The 23,433-nt window shown below is 40.4% G+C and overlaps 1 protein-coding gene across 1 annotated transcript in view; it reads right to left on the minus strand.

The window, feature by feature from the left end:
- The window catches only part of PIEZO2 (piezo type mechanosensitive ion channel component 2), a 247,613-nt gene that overhangs the window by 203,681 nt on the left and 20,499 nt on the right, over nt 1-23,433 (minus strand). The window contains exon 2 of the mRNA XM_066623461.1: nt 1,224-1,349. Coding sequence (XP_066479558.1) covers nt 1,224-1,349 — 126 coding nt within the window. The remainder of the gene's footprint in view (nt 1-1,223; nt 1,350-23,433) is intronic.

The raw sequence follows: 23,433 nt of genomic DNA on the forward strand, positions 1-23,433 counted from the left end.
ACTCAGCGCGTGGTCGGTCTGTGGAACTCCTTGCCACAGGATGTGGTGCTGGCGTCTAGCCTAGACGCCTTTAAAAGGGGATTGGACGAGTTTCTGGAGGAAAAATCCATTATGGGGTACAAGCCATGATGTGTATGCGCAACCTCCTGATTTTAGGAATGGGTTAAGTCAGAATGCCAGATGTAGGGGAGAGCACCAGGATGAGGTCTCTTGTTATCTGGTGTGCTCCCTGGGGCATTTGGTGGGCCGCTGTGAGATACAGGAAGCTGGACTAGATGGGCCTATGGCCTGATCCAGTGGGGCTGTTCTTATGTTCTTATGTTCTTATGTTCTTATTTCTGCATTATACTTGATAAAATGAATCATGAAGTGAAAACACATTTTAATGAATTGGAGAGACTTTTCTAGTGGCTTTTGCTGGTGTTCATTTGCTACTTTTTAGATTGTGATTTCTTTGGGGGCAGGGAGCTATTTAGGTCAGCCATTTGGGGGGCCTGCAAGGGCTAAAAAATGCCTCCTTAGCATATTAGTACAGAGCTGCTGATCTCTAGAATTAGATCAGTGGTTCCAAAACTATGGGTAGGGACCCACCAGTGGAATGCGAAACTGACAAGCTGACGGCTGACAAGTAAAATACATTGAACCATATGGAAACTGAAACAGAGCAGCACATGCTCATTTACTTGTGAGTAGGTGAACGTGCCTTGGTCCACTTCAAAGGACATCCCAAGGGAAACACCACCACCAGAATGGTCTTGATCCAATGAACATGGAGCTCAGCAAATGCTCCAGGAGGCATTCCCCCTCCCCCCCCACAATAGTAAACAAGGATAAAAACAGAGGTTTGCTTAGCTGATAAAGCTGATTTAAAAAGTGAAATTTTTTTTTAATGTCTCGTAAAGCTAGGTGAGTCCCAATAGTGAATCCACGGTTCTAAAACGTTTGGGGATCACTGAGCTAAATAATTAGCTTCCTTCTCACATAGCCTAACCTTTATGTGTCTTAACACTTTTCCTCCCTTTCTTGAGATTTCTATCCAGAAGAATGGCAAACAACTGTTTCAATTAATTTCACAACCTATTTCATGGAAAGCACTTCTTGAAAACCAAAATTATATTACAAGACTTTGCAACCACCACACAAAACAACTATTATGCTTGCACTATTGTCCATCCCCTTAATGAGGCATGCAGAATGCTAGAAAATCAATAAAGGATACTCACAGCTATAATTAGATCCAATGGTGTTTGCAGCTTCAAGGCTGTTTATTGTGATTTGAAAGACGATGTGCAGAAGCAGAAATGTTAGACTTATGAAACATAAAGATCTGAGTAGCCGTCCTGTGTGCCCTAACACACCAAAAAAAAAAAAAAAGACCAAGTTATTAATGTGACAAAACATTATGCAAGCATTTCAAAAGCATTCTAAAAGTACTTATGAATGTTTATTAAATCTATCTAATAATAAGTAGTAAATTACAATACATAGATATTACACTGCAATGCAACATTTATTCATTTATTTATTTTTACATTTTTACACAGCCCTTCCTCTAAAGCGCTCAGGGCAGTGTACACAGCTGCTCCCCCCTTTTGTCCTCACAACAACCCTGTGAGGTAGGTGAGGCTGAGAGAAAGTGACAGGCCCAAGGTAAGGTCACCCAGGAAGCTTCATGGATGAGGGGGGATTTGAACCTGGATCTTCAAGTCCACCTCCCAAACCACTACACCACTCTGGCTCTCAGTGCTTTCCTCTATCAAAGAAGGCAACTACCCTCCCCCCCTCCAAAAAAAATCTCACATAAAAGAATCAACAAGTAAAAGAAATTGGCATAGAGAAGTACAACAAAACCACCTCTACATAAAATATTTTTCATCAGGAAAGTTCTAGTACTAACAGCGCAGTCCTATGCATATCTACTCAGAAGTAAGCTCCACTGTGTTCAATGAGGCATACTCACAGAAACGTTTTACAAGATTGCAGACTTAGGAACCAATCCTATAGGGCCCAGAGCTCCAGGTGTTGGAACATGCCATAACGTCTTTGACATGTAATGTACCACGCTTAGGGGGACTGCAGGCAGGGAAGAGGAAGGGCGGGGTGGGGAGGAGGGTGTAACTGGGTGGGGGAGGGAAGGATTGGGCCCAGGAGGGGAGTGGAGATGGTGGCAGTCTCTGCTGCCATATCCTGTCTTCCCTGCCGGGCTGGTCAGCTGACATGGGCCTCCTCAACTCTGAGCCTGCCAAGGAGGCCCACTGATGCTGTGGCTGCCATTTCATTGCTGCTGGAGCCTGGATGCCAGGCTGGAGAGGATTGGGCTGTTGATTCCCTCAGACATTTTGGATTTGGTGTTCTTGCTCTTTTCTTTGAGAATTATTAATTCGACAAAATGTGTAATTATGTCTGACTGGCATTCGCAATTCACCTTTTTGTAAATATTGGACAAAATTAATATTAAACAACAATTCCAAGCTGGATGACCAATTGGGGAAATATTACTCTTGATGGCCAGAAACAAACATTTGCTTGTTATTCAGTATAAGATGACATGTATTTTCCTTTCAGCAGATCAGACTAGCAACATTTCTTGCATATGGGACCAAGATTTTAAACTTGCCTTTTATCTTTGATACCAACACTACAATGATCCAGGAAAACAGAATTAATGTCAAAGGATTCAGAGCAAACTTAAGTAATGCTTCTAGTAAAAATGTGTGATTTAGAAGAAAACTAGATTTAGAAATCTAAACAGAAAAGGAGCTAAATGGGGAAAAAAATCCTACTCACTCAAAACTTTTTGCAGAGCTTCCTGTTTTTTTCTAGAGGTTTTCATGCCCAGAATAGTATTAGAACTGAGCTGCATCCTCTGCATCAATGGACAATACTACCCTTCAAGCAGTTACACTCTTTAATTGGCAAGTTTGCCTAAGCAAGGTACCCATTTTGTTAACAAAATATTTTGTCAGACAGGACTTACAGCATAGCCATTCTCATTATTTCCAAAGGAGTGTTTCCAAATTTCAAAACATAAAAACAGCTACTTGTCATTTATATACTTATTACTTCACTGGTGCTAGTGATCAAACAAGGCACATGAACTAAATGCAATGATCTCTCCAGACTGGCAGAATGGGCAGCGAAATCTCAGATGCGCTTCAGTGTCAGTAAGTATAAGGTCATGCATATTGGGGCAAAAAAATCAAAGCTTCACTAATGGGTTTCACTAGGCTTCACTAGGCTAACAGGTTCTGAGCTGTCTGTGACAGATCAGGAGAGAGATCTTGGGGTGGTGGTGGACAGCTCGATGAAAGTGTCGACCCAATGTGCGGCGGCAGTGAAGAAGGCCAATTCTGTGCTTGGGACCATTAGAAAAGGTATTGAGAACAAAACTGCTAATATTATACTGCCGTTGTACAAATCTATGGTAAAGCCACACCTGGAGTATTGTGTCCAGTTCTGGTTGCCGCATCTCAAAAAAGACATAGTGGAAATGGAAAAGGTGCAAAAGAGAGCGACTAAGATGATTACGGGGCTGGGGCACCCTCCTTATGAGGAAAGGCTACGGCGTTTGGGCCTCTTCAGCCTAGAAAAGAGGCGCCTGAGGGGGGACATGATTGAGACATACAAAATTATGCATGGGAAGGACAGAGTGGATAGAGAGATGCTCTTTACACTCTCACATAACACCAGAACCAGGGGACATCCACTAAAATTGAGTGTTGGGAGAGTTAGAACAGACAAAAGAAAATATTTCTTTACTCAGCGTGTGGTTGATCTGTGGAACTCCTTGCCACAGGATGTGGTGATGGCGTCTGGCCTGGACACCTTTAAAAGGGGATTGGACAAGTTTCTGGAGGAAAAATCCATTACGGGTTACAAGCCATGATGTGTATGTACAACCTCCTGATTTTAGAAATGGGCTATGTCAGATGTAAGGGAGGGCACCAGGATGCAGGTCTCTTGTTATCAGGTGTGCTCCCTGGGGCATTTGGTGGGCCGCTGTGAGATACAGGAAGCTGGACTAGATGGGCCTATGGCCTGATCCAGTGGGGCTGTTCTTATGTTCTTATGGGACGACATTGTAGGATGATTCCTTAATCATGTGCACTGCAGAAGACTACATCAGAATTTGAGCAAGGTAATCTTAAAATGAAGAAGCATTCCCGTTATATTCAAGATTCTTTTATTCACATTGTTAGTTTAGTCCTTGGAAAAGTTACAGCTTGGGTTACTAGGTTTGCCATATTACCAAGTTTGATTTGGAATTTTGTGTTCCACCCAGTGTTAGGTTTCATCCATTGCTGGCTCAGATTAACAGCCAACTTTCAAATAAAAAAACTAAACCATAGCTCTCCGGGTTACATCCTCACTGGCGCTAAGAGAGAGTTATTTGTTCATGGTCTAAAGAGCTTCTAGAATCTTCCTTAGTAACAGATAAAGGAGGAGGAACAGAAATGAGGGAGGGAATGGGAAGGGAAGTAGTGATCAGTTGAATTTATCCTTTCATACACATGATAGTCTGGGAGAGTGGCTTCCCAGTTGCCAGAGTGAAATAGTTGGGCTCCAAGCTCTGAGGAGCCAAGTAATTGCAATCTAATGGGATGGAACTTGTATGATGTGGCAGAAAAAAAAGTAAACTTTTTTTTGGCAGCATCCTTGCCTTCTTGTCTTTTCAAATTTAAAATTGAACTCTACTGTGGTGATTCAGTTCTGCCTACCTACATTATATCTCACTTTCCAGATAAATTCCTGCCCAGACGAGCAGGAACACCATGCTGAGCTGACTGCTACATGGGACCCAGCCAAAACAAGTACAAGATGTAAAGTATTTATTCTTATCACAGGGAGGTAGACCTGTTTTCAGTGGCTAGTCCTGTGCTATTTCAGCAGAAAGACTTTTACCATTATTTCTTTTCTCTTCCTGCCCCACTTCACTATCTCTAGCCACACTTTTCTCCTTCTATTCTTGTTCTCCACACAATCCTTGTTCTCCACAGGTTATATATCTGTGATCACTTACACAAGCAATCACCTTCTGGGTAAATATGTACAGGATGCCCACTATCCTTCTCATTACCAAGAACAAAGTAACTGGACAATGCAACAATTAAGAAGTACAATATTTTATTTAGGAAAGCCTTCGAGGCCCCATAAGGGCTGCTTTTATAAATTATATTTTTTACTGTGTGTTTTTATCTGCTGACTGCATTTTATTTGGTTTTAATTGTTTTTAATTGTTCTTTTTAATGCTTATTTGTACTTTATCTTGCTTTGTATTTTAATTTTGATTGTTAGCCGCCTTGGGTGCCCTTTGGGGAGAAAGGCGGAATATAAATCCAATAAATAAATAAATAAATAAATAAATACAAGACTATTTGCATAATATACAAATTAGGCTAACCAGATCTGGGGAATATATATTGGAATATATGGCAATGATAAACCAACTCAGTACTGGTATTCCATCAGACATAATATGCAAAACCCACAGTCTATTTTCATGCAGGGTAAACATTCACGAGAGCAATTCAGGTTGCTTAAGCAGGAATGATCTCTGAGCAAGAAGTCCTTCAAATTGGGTTGATTGTCAAAGATGATGTAATTTAAAAATGGCTTTTGTAGAAGTTATGCCCAGGACTACAAATGTGGAAACAGAAAGGTACTTTATTGGTGTATGAATTGACAGAGATGAGAGCATAAGAAAATAATCTTGACTTAACAGAGCTCATTGGATTTTATAGGTCGCCACTGATGTTATTTCAGGACTAACAAATTTTCTTAGTTTTTGTCATGAATAAGACTTCCATCTCAGGAAAATGTATCTCTCCAGGGGATTTGTGAGATGGTTATTTTGAATTCTTTCACATTAGCTCTTGATTGGACCTCTTCGTCTTGATAAATATTGCTGGATATCTGATGAGGTGTTTTTTGTTTTGTTTAAAAAGTGTTTCATCTAAACTTTGTGGTTACTTAAGTTCATGCCTCTTTAGACTTGGGCATTTGAGTAACATATTTAACATGGTTGTCCAAATTATGTATATTTCTTTATTTGGATTCAGAAAAGTTTGCATCAATTTCACTAAAGCAGATTACAATCAGAGTTATGACAAAGTATCTTTATTCAATATCACCAATATCACTATACTGAATATGTATTTTAAAACAGTAAATTAAACTAATAGCAAGAAACTTGAACTGTAAAATGTATATTGTACCCCTGCTGTAAAATGTAAAATGTATATTACCCCTGCTAATTGGGTAAGAGGCACTTTTTCAAGTGGGTGCTCCTTTTTTTAGCAGGGGGAGAGTAACTGGCCCACCTCACCCCAGCACTGTCTGTTCTAGTGGCTGTCTGCTGGTATTCATTTGCATCTTTTTAGATTGTGAGCCCTTTTGGGACAGGGAGCCATTTAGTTATTTGATTTTTCTCTGTAAACCGCTTTGTTTTAAACCCTCTGAAGGAGCAGGTTCGCAGCTTGGGGGTCCTCCTGGATTCGCAGCTGCTCCTGGATTCCCAGGTGGCGGCTGTGGCTAGGGGGGCCTTTGCTCAGCTTCGGCTGGTGCGCCAGCTGCGACCGTACTTGGATCGTGCAGACCTGGCCACGGTGATCCATGCCACGGTGACATCGAGGTTAGATTACTGTAACGCGCTCTATGTGGGGCTGCCCCTGAAGACGGTTCGGAAACTACAATTAGTACAGAATGCGGCGGCCCGTGTGGTCACCGGAGCCAGGCGGTTTGACTCTGTCAGCCCGCTTCTCCGGGGGCTGCATTGGCTGCCCATTCGTTTCCGGGCCCAATTCAAGGTGCTGGTTTTGACCTTTAAAGCCCTATACTGCTCTGGGCCAGGATATCTTAGAGACCACCTACTCCCGTACAATCCGGCTCGCCATCTCAGGTCATCAGAGAAGGCCTTTTTGCAAGTGCCGCCACCCAAGGAGGTCCGGGGGGTGGCTGCAAGAAATAGGGCCTTCTCGGTAGCGGCACCAACATTATGGAACTCCCTTCCCCTTGACTTGAGAATGGCTCCCTCTCTTGAGAGCTTTCGGCGAGGCCTGAAAACACTGTTGTTTAAACAAGCCTTCTGATTTCTGGCCTTCTTAACTTTTTATACATCTTTTAGTTTTACAGGCTTGTTTCCTCGGTGATCTGCTCTTTTACTCTTTTAATCTGACTACTGTTTTTATGGCCCTGTAGTGTGTTTTTAAATGTTTTTATCTGTCTGTATTAATGTTTTTTAAATTTTATTGTTTTTAATATGTTGTTAGCCGCCCTGGGTCCCGTTAGGGAGAAGGGCGGGATAAAAATAAAGTTTTATTATTATTATTATTATTATTATTTGTGAACTTTTAGTTGAAAAGCAGTATATAAATACTGTTAATAAATAATAATTAATAATAATAATATTGAATACTTTATTGCAAATTATTGCTACAGAATACTATAGGTTTGAGAAAGCAATTAGCAGGCAGTGCGCATTCTGTCAATGTACTGCACACTATGGGCTGGCAGGGGAAGGACTGAGCTCTTTGTCATACTACACTGGAAGTAAGATGCTAATTACCACATTATGATCAGTTTATTGCTCAACTTTCACCTTTCGACACAGATATTAAACACTACGTTGCAAATCAGTATTGAGGTGGCACATCAGCTGGGACAACAACAGCAAACAAAACCTGCATTATGTTTTCTGTTTCAAAGAAATAGATGAAGTAGAAGAACACAGTGTGGTACGAAGCACTATTAAGTATCCTTGCTGGTTACCTCCGCAGACACAAATGAATTGGCAAGGAAACTTTCACTGCAAATAAAAAGTATCCCTTGGGCACTTTAGGAAATTCTGGCACTGCCAAAGCTCTATCTATTCTATGGATTGCTTCAACTGGGTTTTACTACAATTCTTAAAGAATCAATGCCTTTGTAGACATCTTGCTTTCCAGCTGGGTATCTGTGCCGAATTCTGCCCCAGGGGATATTCAGATTCTAAGAATTAAAAGGGATAGTTGCATCGCCAACAGAGTCTTTGGACATAATAGAAAAAATTGTGAAGAGGTATTTATATTACCAAAATTGGGGGGGGGGGGATCAAGGCAAGCAGACAAATCAAACTACAGTACTTGTACTAGCCATGAGTTTACAGATTATTCAGAATCTCAGTGGGGGATCTATGAGGCCAAAGGAGGCCTAGAAGCTCAATTCTTTTCATGACTGCCCCTTCCCTCAGCTTTTATTTACCATGGGGGGAAAAGTTCCAATTCCCATCAATCGGACTATTGCTAGTGCTGTTTTCACTCTGTGGCAAATAGTAATCACAGGAAGTCCTATCTGGACCATTGTGGGGATAGGGTTAGAGCAGTGTTTCTCAATGTACCACTTCACATGGTCCACACATTCAAAGTACCACCAAAAGTAACTGGCGATGACATAATCACCAGTTATGTCTGATTTGGAAGGCCAGATGAAATACAACAGTTACCAGTAAAAGGCTCAGGGTGGACAGAAGGGCTTTTTTGAGCATGGAAAAGCATGCTTTGGGCTCTGCCCACCAAGCTGAGCCTCTCACCACTGTTTGTTGTGTTGCATTCCTAGTCTCAATGCCCACTGCCAGACAGCAGGCATCTTGGTGGTGATGGACAACATCTACATGCAATCTCCATCTGAACTGAAGCAATTGTCATGGGACAAGCTTCCTTACCCCCACCATGAAGAACTTTTCCACCAGGGAGCTCAGCCAGCTGGTAACCCATTCAGTAGGTCACATGTTTTTGTGTGTGTGTGTGTGTGTGTGTGTGTGTGTGTGTGTGTGTGTGTGCATTGTCATGCAGAAGAAGCAACCCCATGACAGCATTCCTTTCCTTTTGTTCCCCTGCCTCCCAGGTGATTGTCTTCCTTTAAGGTCCCTGAACACAGTGGCCAAATAGACAAGCAAACAATCAAAGTCTGCTTGGTAAGTGCACTGTTTGGGCTGTTTGAGCAGTAAGCTCCATAAGACAAAGTTCTTAACAAACTTCAAGTTTGTTCAAACAAACTTTCTCCAACAAGAAGCTAATGGGATCTTAAAGGACAACAATCTCCTGGGAGGCAGGATAGCAATTAGGAACAAAAGGAGAAGAAGGCTGACATGGGGCTGCTTCTTCTGCATGACAATTCTTCTCACACATAGATAGCAACCTGCAGAACTGGTTATGAGCTGGCTGAGCCTGTTCTTTGTGGAGGGGATAAGGAAGTTTGTTCCACAACATGACAATTGCTTCAATTCAGATGGAGATTGCATGGAGATGTAGCACAGCCATGGTATTTAACTTAAGCTGTATTAAATTGTTTTCTTTGTCCTTTTTTTTTAGTTAGTTTCAGAATAGCCCTCATATATTGCAGAAAGTACAATCAAAAGTAGTGGCAATCCTGACCCTGATGCTGCTCAGGCCATGACTGCAAACTGCCCTCCCCACCTCCCAAACTGGCCCCCTCCCCACTGTTCCTGCCCACTGCCTCCCTTTCAGAGGCTTTGGAGGGTCAAAAAAAATCACTTCCGGTTTCTGGAAGAAACCAGAAGTGATGTTTTTATGCCCTCCGAAGGCCTTACAAAGACTTCAGAGAGTCAAGGAGGCCATATGCAGCTTATTCCCTAGACAGTGTTATACGCAGTGTTTCTCAAACTGTGGGTCGAGACACACTAGGTGGGTCACAAGACAAATTCAGGTGGGTGCCCATCATTTCAATATTTTGTTTTTTAATATATTAGACTTGATGCTAACATGGTATGTGACTGTGTTTGGGGAAATGTTACAGACCTGTACTTTTAAAAAGCTACTATGTACATTCTTTTAACAATGATAGTCAATGGGATTTACTCCTGAGGAAATGTGGGTAGGATTGCAGCCTAGGATTGTTAATTTTCCTGCTTGATGATGTCACTTCTGGTCATGACATCACTTCCAGTGGGTCCTGACAAATTCTTATTCTAAAAAGTGGGTCCCAGTGCTAAATGTGTGAGAACCACTGTGTTATAGGATTGCAGCATTAGTATTTATATTCTACATTTACTCCTACTCTCTTTCCAACAATTATCTTCTTTACCATTTAAAATGTACAAAAAAGCATCTACTGATACATAATTCTATCATATTTATAAACAAAAATACCAGCTTGTTTCCAGACAGAACACACTACAAAAAAAGTTGCAATACAAAACTATTTTCTGAAAAATCTGCAGGCACTGCATCTTAAACTAAACATTAATTAGTTTAAAAAATATCCCCTTCGTCAAGGTGAATGCCCTAAAACAATTTCTATGCAAGGATTTTTTTATTTATTGTGGAAGATTAGATATTAACAATGAAAGACTACAAAAGAAAGCATACTTCTATCATATCCACTTAGCATGCATAGTGTTTTCATTCAGACAGCTCATAAAGTCTATTTACAGTAATTATTTAAATAGAATTAATTAACAGTCTACTAATTAAAACGCAACAGTCATCCTATTCAATCTTCTTCTTGGGTTTTGGGTTACTGGAGTGGTCTGCAGTCTTCGGCTGGGCAATGTGCCTTCAGTATGAAGACAAAAAACTGTTGGAGCAGATCTCTGTCTGAAGCGAATCAAGATATATGATTCACTGAAGGGGTCTTAAAACGCTTTTATTCCACTTAGCTTTTAGATGGTGAATGGTCTCTTTTGTTGCAGGGTTTTGTTGTTTATATTTTGCACTGAAATGCTGCTATTTTTGGTTTTTTTTAATTTGATATTTTATATCATATTATCATCTTAAATTTTGTAATCTACCTTCAGCTTCCCATCAAGATTTTATTTTAAAATACAATAAAACCAAGCTTGATCTTTAAGTATTTTACCCCATTATGACTCTGCTTCTGTTGGAACAAAATGATGATTCTAGCTACACCTGGTCTTACAGCAACTTTTAATTTTAATTCCAGATTTCAGTCTTGACATTTCATCAGATTTCACAGTTTATCAGGGATATTTAAAGAATACATACATTTTCTAAACTTACATGAATAGTCTAGGGCAGTGGTTCTCAAACTTTTAGCAGCAGGACCCACTTTATAGAATGAGAATCTGTTGGAACCCACCAGAAGTGATGTCATGACCGGAAGTGACATCATCAAGCAAGAAAATGTTTAACAATCGTAGGCTACAATCCTACACACACTTACCCAGGAGTAAGTCCCATTTACTATCATTGTTAAAAGAATATACAAATGAATGGGGGCCCACCTGAAATTGGCTCATGACCCACATAGTGGGTCCCAACCCACAGTTTGAGAAACACTAGTCTAGAGACATAAAATGAATCTAACAAAAATTAAAAGGTAAAGAACACTGCACCTTATCTTGTTATACATCATCCACTGATTCTAAAAAAATAGCTACAATTCAAGAGTGGGTCCAGACAAAGATTCAAGGAGACAAAACTATAGAGATAGTATTGTTTTCTGCCAAAATTATTTTGGAAGTATTAAGTATGTCAAAACCATTTCAGAAGCCAAGCTAATATGCTGTGACTTCATTGCATTTGTTCTTTATTCCAATATGAAGAATTACAATACCAATAATTCTACCAATGCCAGCAGTGCATGTTCCAATAATTACATTTATGTTACATTACATATCCATTGCTGTGCTTATTATATTTTGGTCCTACACTTAATATAGTTCAGAGTGAATTGATTCAGGCAAAGAAAGGTTTAAACCAGGGGTCTCCAAACTTTTTGGCCAGAGGGCCACATCAAATATCTGGTATGGTGTGGAGGACCGGGAAAAAAATTTAAATATAAAATTTGAATAAATAAATTAGAGATGGAACTTAGATGAGTGAATAAATGAATGAATGGGCTCATTCATTCAACCTCTCTGGCCCTCAGAACACAATCAGAGCACAGTTCTGGTCATGTTCAGTTGAGTCGGCCAGAGGCTTTCAGGGGACAAGAGGTTGGCCGTGGGCCAGAAAGAGGCTTGCTACGGGTCGCATCTGGCCCCGGGCCAGGGTTTGGAGACCCCTGATTTAAACCACTGGTTCAAATAAAAATGTCCCACTTTGAGATTCATATATTTCCTTTAAAAGCATTCATACTGACCAATTACTATAACAATTAAAACATGCTATCTTCAACTAAATTGTCTTTACACAAGTTAGCATCATCTAAAATCTTTGTTTGTGGAAACCAATTATCTGCTTAAAAACAAGCAGTAAAATACACCCTTAACTCTTTGACTTCATTATCCATCTAGCCTAGGAGCACTTCCCTATTTCTTGGAAGCCATGCTCCTAGCACTGATTAGGTCACATTATAGCATTAGCTTTATCCTTTATTTGTGATCTGCCGTTTTACAGAAAGTTTCTATAGAAAGTTCATCAGAAAATCTGTACAGAGAATTACCCAATGAACATATATAACCATTTCGACAGTGCTTCTTCATATAGCAAACCAATGACACAGTAGCATCTTAGGTACAGATACAGTTAACATGTGTGTTAACTTCAGTTTTACATAAATGTTAAGTGAATTGGATTACACAGGTACAGTTAAATGAATTGTTCTAAGTTCATTTTGCTCAGAGTAAAAAAATAATAATCAAGTATCTAAAAAAATGGTAGTATTCTCCCACTTTGATTTTTGAAGGTATTGGATACATTAACCAGGCTATCTTTCAGAATATGACAAACCATATATTATCTTTGTTGCAATTAGTTTGTGATAAAACTGTTAAAATGACTCGCCTTTAAGGGAAAGAGAAAGGAGAAGAGAGCCTGTTCAAGCTCCAACAGTTTGTTTTGTTTCATCTGTATTTTTTTAGAGTTCTTATTTTATGGTTTGTATTGAACTGGAAACAGTTTTGAAAAAGTTTAGTTTCAAAAATGTGTATAAAAGTAATTTAAATAAAATGAGCAATAAGTATCCTGGACTGGAAGAAAGGTTGAGAGGATGAATGCTATGAAGTTTTTAAAAAGATTCTCCTTCACACGTTGTACAGAGTTGTTTTAGGAGAAAGAAGCACTACAAGGCTGACTGAGTCCCCATGTGGCTGGGGATACAAGGTCCCATTTGTATTTCATGATAGAAATATAAGGATGTTTATAAGCACATGTTCACACATTGACAAAGTTCAGTGGTAGCCTTGGCCAAGACTCTCTCATATAGCTACATAAATGAGAAAGCACAGCAAGTGGCAGATTCAGTAAAACAACAACATTTATCTTCAGAGCAAGTTATTTATCTTCATCATGGTATCTTCTCTTTGGTTGAAAAATATTGCTCTTTTCACAATTCCAGAAGAGTGGCCATTTTATCCTATTACAGGAAACACAAGAGAGTCTTGTGGTTTCTCAAAAACTAAGAGAAAGCTTATGCCTCAATAAATCTGTTTAACTTTAAACTGCTATAATGGCTCTCTTCTGCGTGCTCTGTGAACAGGTATAGCATTTCTTTGTATTATTATATTCACCAATTACAACAAATTATTGTACAACAAGAGTGAATTCTTCCTATCTTTCCCAACAACAGACACAAGAAAGAAGGCCAGCTATCTCTCATCCCCCAAGTACAGGATAGACATTAAGCACATCTCCTGATGTGCTAGACAGCAGAGTAAGCATAATGCAATACCACTGCATTGATTTATCTACCCATAACGGTGTTTCAGGCTTAGTAACCTTTTAAGGAAGCAACTAGAAATTCTCTTAAATGAGGTAATATCCTAATGATTGACAGTTTGCTTGCATCAGTCCCTGTACAACATGAGTGGTTAGCACAAGATCACCTTTGAAACAACATCCATTTCCCATTTAACAGGATGTGAGGGACAGGTCATAAAATATGCAGAGTCTCAGTCATACAGAAAACAGCATTTTTGATGCAGCAATTTCAGTACAGCGCTCCCAAAATAACATACCATCACATTTCCTGGACAGTACCATCACTGAAGTAAAGTTTAATTACTTTCCCCGCTATTAAAATTACAAATGTTTGGTATATGAAAAAAAATAAAATGATGGTATAGCCAAGATCAACAAATAAAAAAGATCATGTGTGGCTACATTAATTGTATTTTTACACTTAAACTGCCACTATATAGTAGAAATTTTCAGCAGGAAAATAGCAAGGTAGAGTTATACTTTCTACCTCCATGCTGTGGCCCTGACCCAAATCAGAGTCCAAGCAGCTCATACTCACAAGTAAAACTTAACCTGTGTCACATAATTCAGCCCTTAGTTTTTCTACACATACCCCGTTGCATCAGTGCTGTGCCACAAGTCATAGCACGGTGCAGGCTAGATGAAGTACCAAGGAAATGGTTGTATAGGTTGCATAGTATATGTTCATTGGGTAATTTTTTGAACTCATTCAAAAAGTGCATCAGAAGGAAAACTGGCAAGTTTGAGGCATTGGGTTTACTAGAAGGGTGGAAAGTTTATACACGAAGCTTTTCAGTGATCTGAAAATCTCTCAGGATTCTAGCTATTCTATGCACAAGGCCTACTGACTGTTCCATAAAAGGGGCTGCCATACATATGGCTTGGACTTAGTAGCAGACATCCAAAGAATATAAGGAAATATATTATTTCCTGAAGTGAAAAAGCAGACAATGAGGAAGATCAACAGGATGATCAACAGGACAAAGAAGAGGCGCTGATGGAGGTCAAGAAAGATAAGATGGACAGAGTAACAGGAGTGCACACAGAATTTGTTGGAACAAGAAGGAGAAAATATATCCCAGTTAACTGGAAGAATGAACACACCCTATATAAGAAAGTGTGGATTTATCAGATTCTGTTATAGAGATAAATTATTAAAGATATTACAGGAGAAAAAATGGAAAGAAAGAAAGAAAAAGAACCCTGAGGGGTAATCTAAGAATAAAGAAATTTGGAGGATTTATTCAGCTAATAACAATGGTCCAAATTTATTTGAAGAAAAAAGAAAAGAATATGTATGAAATTGATAAATATGAATTAGAATGTATTAAAAAAATATAGCTGGAAATGTAAACATGTGGAAGAATTGTTTTATATGTGGTTATTATGTCAAAGAAAAAAATGTAATTAGATTAGAGAATTAGATTGGAGTTGAAATAGCTGAGGTGATAATTTTGGTAATTAGATTATTTTGTTTTAATATTAATGAGCAATTGAAGTTAGTTTACAACTGGTAGAAAGTGAATATTTAGAAAATATAGTATAGGGCAGGGGTGCTCAATAGGTGGATCGCGATCTACCGGTAGATCGCGAAGCAAAATGAGTAGATCGCAGAGTGCCGAACCCCCCCCTTCAGGTGCCTCTGGGAGGAAACGCCAGGAGTAAGGCCCATTGTACTCAATGGGGCTTACTCCCAGGTAAGTGTGGCTAGGATTGCAGCCTCACAGCCTAATCCTAGGCATGTCTACTCAGGAGTAAGTCCTGTTATACTCAGTGGGGCTCAAGGTACACCAACATATGTTGTACACATAAATGTTATATGTTATGATGGCGCGAACATTGTAAAAAAAACTCTGGTAGATCTCCGGGCCTTGCTGGGTTTCAAAGTAGCTCTCGAGCCAAAAATGTGTGAGCACCCCTGGTATAGGGCATTAGGGAAAATTTATTGTATATTATATAAATAAATGGATAAATCAATAAGTGGTAGAAATAGATGAGTAAGTAGATTAGGAGATATAGTATGATTAATTAGTAATGGTATATGGTATTTAGCACTCCTAAATGTATGTTATATGTTTGTATGTCTGTGTGTGTTAATAAAAAATAATAAATAAATAAATAAGAATATAAGGAAATAAAAGATGCTGCTATAAAATAGGCAGCATCTGGTAAGCTCCAAGTTTAGTTTAGATTGCTATTCTCAGTATATTTACCTGTTGAAAATCAATTTGACTTACTTATGAGTATTTTGGACTGAAGTACTTGGAAACCTAAGAATAGACCAACACGAATAAGACATCCATTTCTTCTCCCAATTTTCCTACCCCAACAATCCTCTCAATAACCTACTGAAAGAACGTTGTCCTTCAGTACTACAACTCTGCACTGCTCTGGTGAGTTTCTCTTTACAGCAGGAGGAAGACTGCAGGAATTCAGGCAAATACTTCTAATCTGCCTCCAAAACCTCTTTGCCTCATGGTCTGACTCCAATCCAATACGTATGCATGAGAATAACCTATTTAATGTCAACAGCAATTTGCACTTGTATATTCAGATGTTGAAGGACCAAACATATTTCATTTGTACAAATCACCAGTGCAGCGCTGTTTGAAAAATATTTGTGAAAGGAATGCTGCTGGATGGAAGTTGCCAAGGGAACCCAAGTCATTTTTTTCAGGGCTTACATCAGTTTACCTTTGAAACAGAAGCAAATTGTTTCACTTTTTTTTAAAGGGAAGCTGACATTAAAAATGAGTACAGCATCTGCTGAAGTGACCAGTTTTTTTTTTTTTTCAAATTGGAGCATCATATGAACCCAACACAAACATGCAGACCTTGGTTTGTTACCAGGAAAAACACTGACTAAGAAAGTCAGTGGACTGAAACTATCAGTAGTTCTGGCTCCCAATCCTGTAAACTATTTTTATAATGTGACTACTTCATTGCCTCTGAGATTTATAGATAAAACTTGCGTGTGAATCAATACTGAAGGGAGTGCTGTCCTTCAATACACCAACTGAGTTGAGTATTGCATTGCTCTGGTGAGTTTTTCTCCACAGCAGGAGAAGAATTTAAGGAACATAGGCAGAGACTTCTCATCTGTTTCTAAGTGGCAAGACTCTGTGTGTGTGTGGAACATGAAAATAATAAAGCTCGTCAAGCTCAAGTACCGTTCCCTCAGCATACACAACCCCAATACAACAACATGAAAAATTGTGTATGTACACTATATAAGCCGGGGTCTTCAAACACTGCAGCACCATGAGGTGCTATGAGGTAGGTCACAACACTCCTGGTGGCACTGGACGCTATGCTAATTAACAGCTATGCTGTTAATTTAAGTGCTTATAAAAACAAATGTGCAAGGTTTTGGACACGGATGGAAAATGCTAAGAATGCTGAATAGGAGAGAAAGCAAGAATGAACAAAAAGATAAAGAAATTGGAAAAGAAAGAAGCAGCAAAGGAGGAGAAAAGGAGCCAAAAAAAGATGAAGAATTTTTCTTTGCAACCATTGGGAATTATCTTGCTGTTTAAACAATTATATTGACATTTCCCCAATATCTATAATTCAGAAAAGGTAACTGGAGATTAACATAGAGACAGAACGATTTTGGAGAAATAAAGATTTTGGAGAAGAGAAGTGTGAGGGAAGATAACTCTAAAGTCTAAAGCAGAGGTCAATCTAAATTGCATAAACCCTTCGACATTTTTTGCCTCTAGGAAGCATTCTGAAGCCTGCAGAGATGCTGCAGGTTTCTGAAAGCCCTCCGGAGGCAATCAGAGCAATACACCTGCATCACAGTTTAAGAGTACAGAGAAGACTGTGTAAACCAAGCTACATATGTGATGGAACTGAAGGATCTAAGCTGGGAACAGGATGATGTAAACACTAAGGAGAACGAGATGGCAGCAGCAGTAGATTGGTCCTCCAAACAGCAGTACACATGGAGGGAAAGCAAACCTCCTTCCTGCTCTTCTTCAGGTAATTGTCACCAGTCTGTTCAGGGTGAATTTTGCACCCCTGCCCTGCAGTATTATATTCCAAACTAATCAACAACTTTGCACCTGTGCAAAGTCTGCACTCCCTAATAAGTTAGCCTCTGCTAGAATCTTGTCACCTGGGCATACAAGTGTCCCTGCAGAATATGTTGAAACAGCAGAATATTAACAAATAACTAGCAAGCTAAGTGTATAACAATTAATAAGATGTCACCTCTCTATAATGAGGATCACTGGCAATGCCATTACCTGGACAAGGTTATTTGCTATAAGTAGCTTTATTGTTTATTTTATTAAGAAAGTTAGTAATGATGGGCTGCCCAAACCTGTGCTCCCATAGCCCAGGGCTGCAGTGGCGCCAAAAATGGCTAGTGCTGCATCCTACACGCATCATGGGCAGTGCTGGCGGCTCCTCGAGAGTAGAAGAGTTTCGTCCCCTCTCCCTAGGTAAGCCAATTAGCCCCACAATGGGGCTACTCAATTCTACGTCAACCCAAGAGTCGGCATAGAATTTTGAGCCTCCTTTTTGGGCCAGTGTCCTCCTACCTCCCTTGCGCCCCACTCCCTCCCCCAGCACACCTCCTCCTCAGCCTCTCCCCACCTCCCCCCACCCTCCCCTGCCCCAGAACACCTCCTCCCTGCCTCCCCCCACCTTTCCTCTCCGCTGTCTGGCAGTCCACGCAACCACCGAGTGATGGAGCTCCGGTGCTCCAGCACTGGGCTAGCACCAGCACTCCACCACTGCTAAGGCACACAAATGTGCCTTATGACATGTTTGCAACAGTGCACACCAGCAGTGAGGCGGGGTGCACTTTATAGGATTGGGCCCTAATTTGTTTCATTGATTTTCAATGCTGCTTAAGCATAACTGACTCTGGCTTCAGACCATAGTATTAATTTTATAATGTTCACAGCCCCATTTCCTTACTCATACAGACCCAACTGGTATCATTTAAATGCAACGCATTTAAATGCATCCCAAGCCTTGAAAAAGTGAGAAGCACTGAGAAGGGAGAGAATGAATATTGAAAACATGATGTGAATTTTGCAACCAATCATAAGATTGTTTTCCATTTGATCAGCCTCAAAGTGGTACAAAGTCAGCAGGAAACAACAAAATCAGCCTTGCCGTTTCCATTACTAAAAATATGTTTATATATACACTACTTTTCAACAAAAAAGTTCAATGCAGTTTACAGAGAAAATCAAATAACTAAGGGTGCAATCCTATCTGCGCCTTATGCCGGCCCAAGTCCCTTGGGCCGGCATAGGAGGGTCACAAACATGCATGTTTGCGCCTCTGTGGCAGGAAGCTGCATCAGCGCATGTAGATGCACCGATGCACTGAGGCCAGCAGAAGCCTCCGCGGCGGCTTTGTTGCCGTCACTTGTGTCGGCGTGCCTGCGTCGACACAAGCAACAAAGGTAGGGAGGAGGTGGGAGGGGGGTGTTTCTGGGCGGGGGGAGGGCGGGTGATGGGCAGCCCCGGGGGTTGAATGATATATAAAAGTGTGCCATCATGTACATTTTTAAAAAACAATTGCAATTATGTCGTGCATGTAATTGATAGATTTTATATGTCTGTATATGGTTAAAGATTTTGTAATGTCAGCATAAAACATACTTCTGTTATCTAAAGTTAATAAAGAGTCAGTTGGAGAAAAGCCATACAAATGGAGGAAGAAGTAACAGAACATGAAATTATTTCAATAGAAATGACAATCAGAATTATCCCGTGTAACAAAGCATTCAAAATTTGTCAAAACACATTCATTACCTTACAACACATACTATTTTATTTCAGGCTGCTAATTCATGTACACCAGATAATCCAATGTTGTGTGTGTGTGTGTGTGTGTGTGTGTGTGTGTGTGTGTGTGTGTGTGTAGGGACATTTGAACTTGAATGTTCAAGGTTAATTTTTATCCACCAGAAAAAAAATGCAATCTAACCATAAGATGTATTCACCTTCAAGATCCCAAACCTTAGAAAATACTTCAAAGATTCCTTGCATAAAGGAAAATGAACAAACGGAACTAAGTATCATTACAAAGCAACAATACTTCTTGCCAGAGTGGTGCTACCTTACAATGCACCGTTAGAGAAGCATTGCGAGCCTTGACAATCCAATATTTAATATCCTTGCCAGATTCCTCTGCCAAGGTCTCATGGGGTACAATATGCCATAAATAGAATCTTGTGCTGGATCCATCTAAGTTCATAACTGAAAGGACACTGAAACAGATCTAAAAGTTGATTTGCAGATACACATTATACAAATGCTTCTCCATCTAGAATATTAACATTCTACCCATTATAGATTGATTGGAAATTGTGAATTCATTTTGGTCGATTTCACTTCGGTTTCCTGAAGGCATGGGATCTGAAAGAAAAACAGGAACCACTAATTTGAAACTATACTGCATGAGATCCTTGAATGGCATTTGCATCTGCGTTTACCTTGATATACTGTGGCTTGTCATACCATGATTTTCAAAATATTGTGGGTATGGTTACTCCCCCAAGAAGGATATGAATTGTAGTTTCAGGTTCACTCATAACATGGGTAGCTTATAACATGAATGAAGTCTCCTGATACCCACATTATATCAGATTGAACTGTACTTGTTTTTTTGAATCAGCATTTTATGAAAGGACCACTAATACTGAACATTGTCAATGATTTTATTGAGGTAGTCTTCAGTGCTTTTACATACTTCCATTTGAACAACAGCACTATATTACATGAGATAAGAAATTCACTGTCCTAACGATCAGAAATCTACAGTCAGGGGCAGCAGGACCTAGAATACTGCCCAATGCCTACCTGAGTGTGCTGCGAATGTTTCTGCACCCCAAACAAACAAACCCTACTGTGCTCCTTGAGCAGTTTTTGCAAACCCAGAAGTGCAGGATTTCTGGTTTTATTTAAAGAGACCATGCAAATGAAGGAGTTCCTTCAGGCCCCTGTGTGAATAAAATCAAAAGTCAAATGCACTTAGGCATTTGAGGAAACCCCATGAGGGGCATAATATTAAGAAGGTGGATCTGCTTACCTCTCACTTTTAGTGGGTGAAAAGCCAATAAATGTGGCTTCCATCAACAGTGGACTGGAGGGAGGCCAACAGGGTGAAGGATACCCAGAATATGCTATCGTCTGCCCCCCCTGCAATCTGCCATTGATGCAACATGAATCAACTTGCCTCATGGAGGCGCCAACCCTGCCTACAGCTGGAGTACAAAAGCTTCTTCTCTGGTAATGTTCTCACAAAGAAGAAGTTCAGGAGCAGGATTGTATACTCCTCTTCCTCTCTCCTCAATGCAAACATTTTCATACATCAATACCAGTGATGTGCAATGAGATTCACTCCAGGGGAGGCTCTCCCCCTCCCTCCTTTAGCAGCAAGACCCTTGAGGGGTCTTGCATATTCTCATTACAGTTCCTCTTTCAATCAAAGTAGCATGCAATAAAAAGCAGAAGCACAGATCCATCATGAAACCTCTTTTCTGAGGCACACTGTAACTTGCAGTTCTCTCATTCTCATCAAGAACTAAACAAAAATGACAGAAAACTAGGAACATTAACAGCTAAAGTGTTTCCCAAATGCTTCTGCCAGGGCCAAGGGAAGCCGTCAAGGGCTTCAGCGTGACCCAGAAGTGGCTGGGAATGCCAAAAACTGTCCTTAAGTCTGCGCAGTTCACAGTGCTCAGGTAAGGAACACTTTTTTAAAAACTTTCTTTTGCTTTTTAAAATGTTCTTAAAGTGGACTTCAGTAGTTGCAGATATCTGTATCCATGAGGGGTCCCTGCAGATACCAAAGGACTACTGTAGTAATATACTGTAAATATATAATATGCCCCCTGACAAAAGCAGCCATCTTAGGCTGTGGAACAGTGTCTTCTTCTGATAAACAATAGTTGCAAAAAATAACCGATGGCTGCACCTTTTTATGACCCTTACAAACCAAGGGGAATTTTATAACAGTTCGTTTTTTAAGAGAGCTTTTTTTCTTTGTCTTCTCACTGCAACATTTAAAAATGCATTCAAACCCATCAAATGAATCCAAGAGTACAAAACCTAAGCATGATTTGCTAAAACAAAAATGCCTTTGTTTTAGCAGTATCCAAAGTAAACTTTGACTTCACACAACATTCTTTTACAAAATAAACTTAAACCTTTTGCCAGCAACAACCTATATATTGATGTGGTATTAAAAGAAACTTGAACACTTCAGCTGGGAGACAAACTGTCAACCAACCACTAACTGGATTTTATGACTGACTCACAGTTTAGCCATTTCCCAGAATTTAATCACTATGCACCCAAAAAAATAAATTGGATAAATATGTTTGTCTACTCAGAAGTAAGTTCCACATTCTTCAGACGGGCTTACTATCAGGAAAGTGTGCATAGGACTGCAGCCCTAATTTATTTGCTAAACCTCAGATTTTGTTAGAACCCGTTGTGGAATTAGCCACGGATCTCCACAGTCCCGCGCCCGGAGCAAAGCTCCGCAATGGGCCCCCAGCAGGCTATCAACGCCCTCACGGGCAGAAATCCACCCCCCCCCCACTCACCAGAGGCTCATGGAGGCTCCAGTTACGTCGGGAAAACCTCTGTGAGGTTCCCGACGCTTTAAACTGTGCTTCCAGGAAACCAGAAGCACAGTTTCTGCCCCTGTCAGGAGCCTCAGAGAGGCTTCTGTGGGGTCCTAGCGGCTGGTGCCTGGAGCTTTTGCCCCAGAGAAGTCTATGGGAGGTATGCAACTGTGTGGAATGAGGCAAGACAATGATCACGGTGACTTCACAGAATTGTGTAAATTAATAATTATTATTATTACTATTTTATTTTTACCCCGCCTTTCTCCCCGAAGGGACACAAGGCGGCATACAACAGGTTAAAACAGATTAAAAACATAATTTAAAAACAGATAAAAGCATATTCACATATCACAAAAAACAGTAGTCAGATAAAAAGTAGTTAGGTAGAAAGAGCATAGAGCAGCAAATCATAAAAGAATCAGGCCTGTAACAAAGTATTTAAAAATATTAAAAGATGTTGAAAAGATGTTAAAAAAGGTCTAGAACTCAGAAGGCTTGTTTAAACAGAAGGGTCTTCAGGCCTCGCTGAAAAGTCTCAAGAGAGGGAGCCATTCTTAAGTCAAGGGGAAGGGAATTCCATAGCATTGGTGCCACTACTGTTCTCAGTAGTGTTCTTCACCTGACTAAATATTGGCCCTAGACTGTTCTGACTAAATATTGGCCCTATTAATTGCCGCTGTCCCACATACCTCCCTAGGTAGCAGCACTTGTAAAAAGGCCTTCTCTGATGACCTAAGAGGACGAGCTGGATTGTACAGGAGTAGGCGATCTCTAAGATACCCTGGCCCAGAGCAGTATAGGGCTTTAAAGGTCAAAACCAGCACCTTGAATTCGGCCCGGAAACGAATGGGCAGCCAATGCAGCTGCTGGAGAAGCGGACCGACAGAGTCAAGCCGCCTACCTCCAGTAACCACACGGGCCGCCGCATTCTGCACTAATTGCAGTTTCCAAACCGTCTTCAAGGGCAGCCCTACATAGAGTGCGTTACAGTAATCTAACCTCGATGTCACCGTGGCATGGATCACCGTGGCCAGGTCTGCATGATCCAAGTACAGCCGCAGCTGGCGCACCAGCCAAAGCTGAGTGAAGGCCTCCTTAGCCACAGCCACTACCTGGGAATCCAGGAGCAGCTGCAAGGTGGACCCCCAAGCTGCGGACCTGCTCCTTCAGGGG

Source organism: Tiliqua scincoides, chromosome 4 (genome assembly GCF_035046505.1).
Source record: "Tiliqua scincoides isolate rTilSci1 chromosome 4, rTilSci1.hap2, whole genome shotgun sequence".
Lineage (NCBI taxonomy): Eukaryota > Metazoa > Chordata > Lepidosauria > Squamata > Scincidae > Tiliqua > Tiliqua scincoides.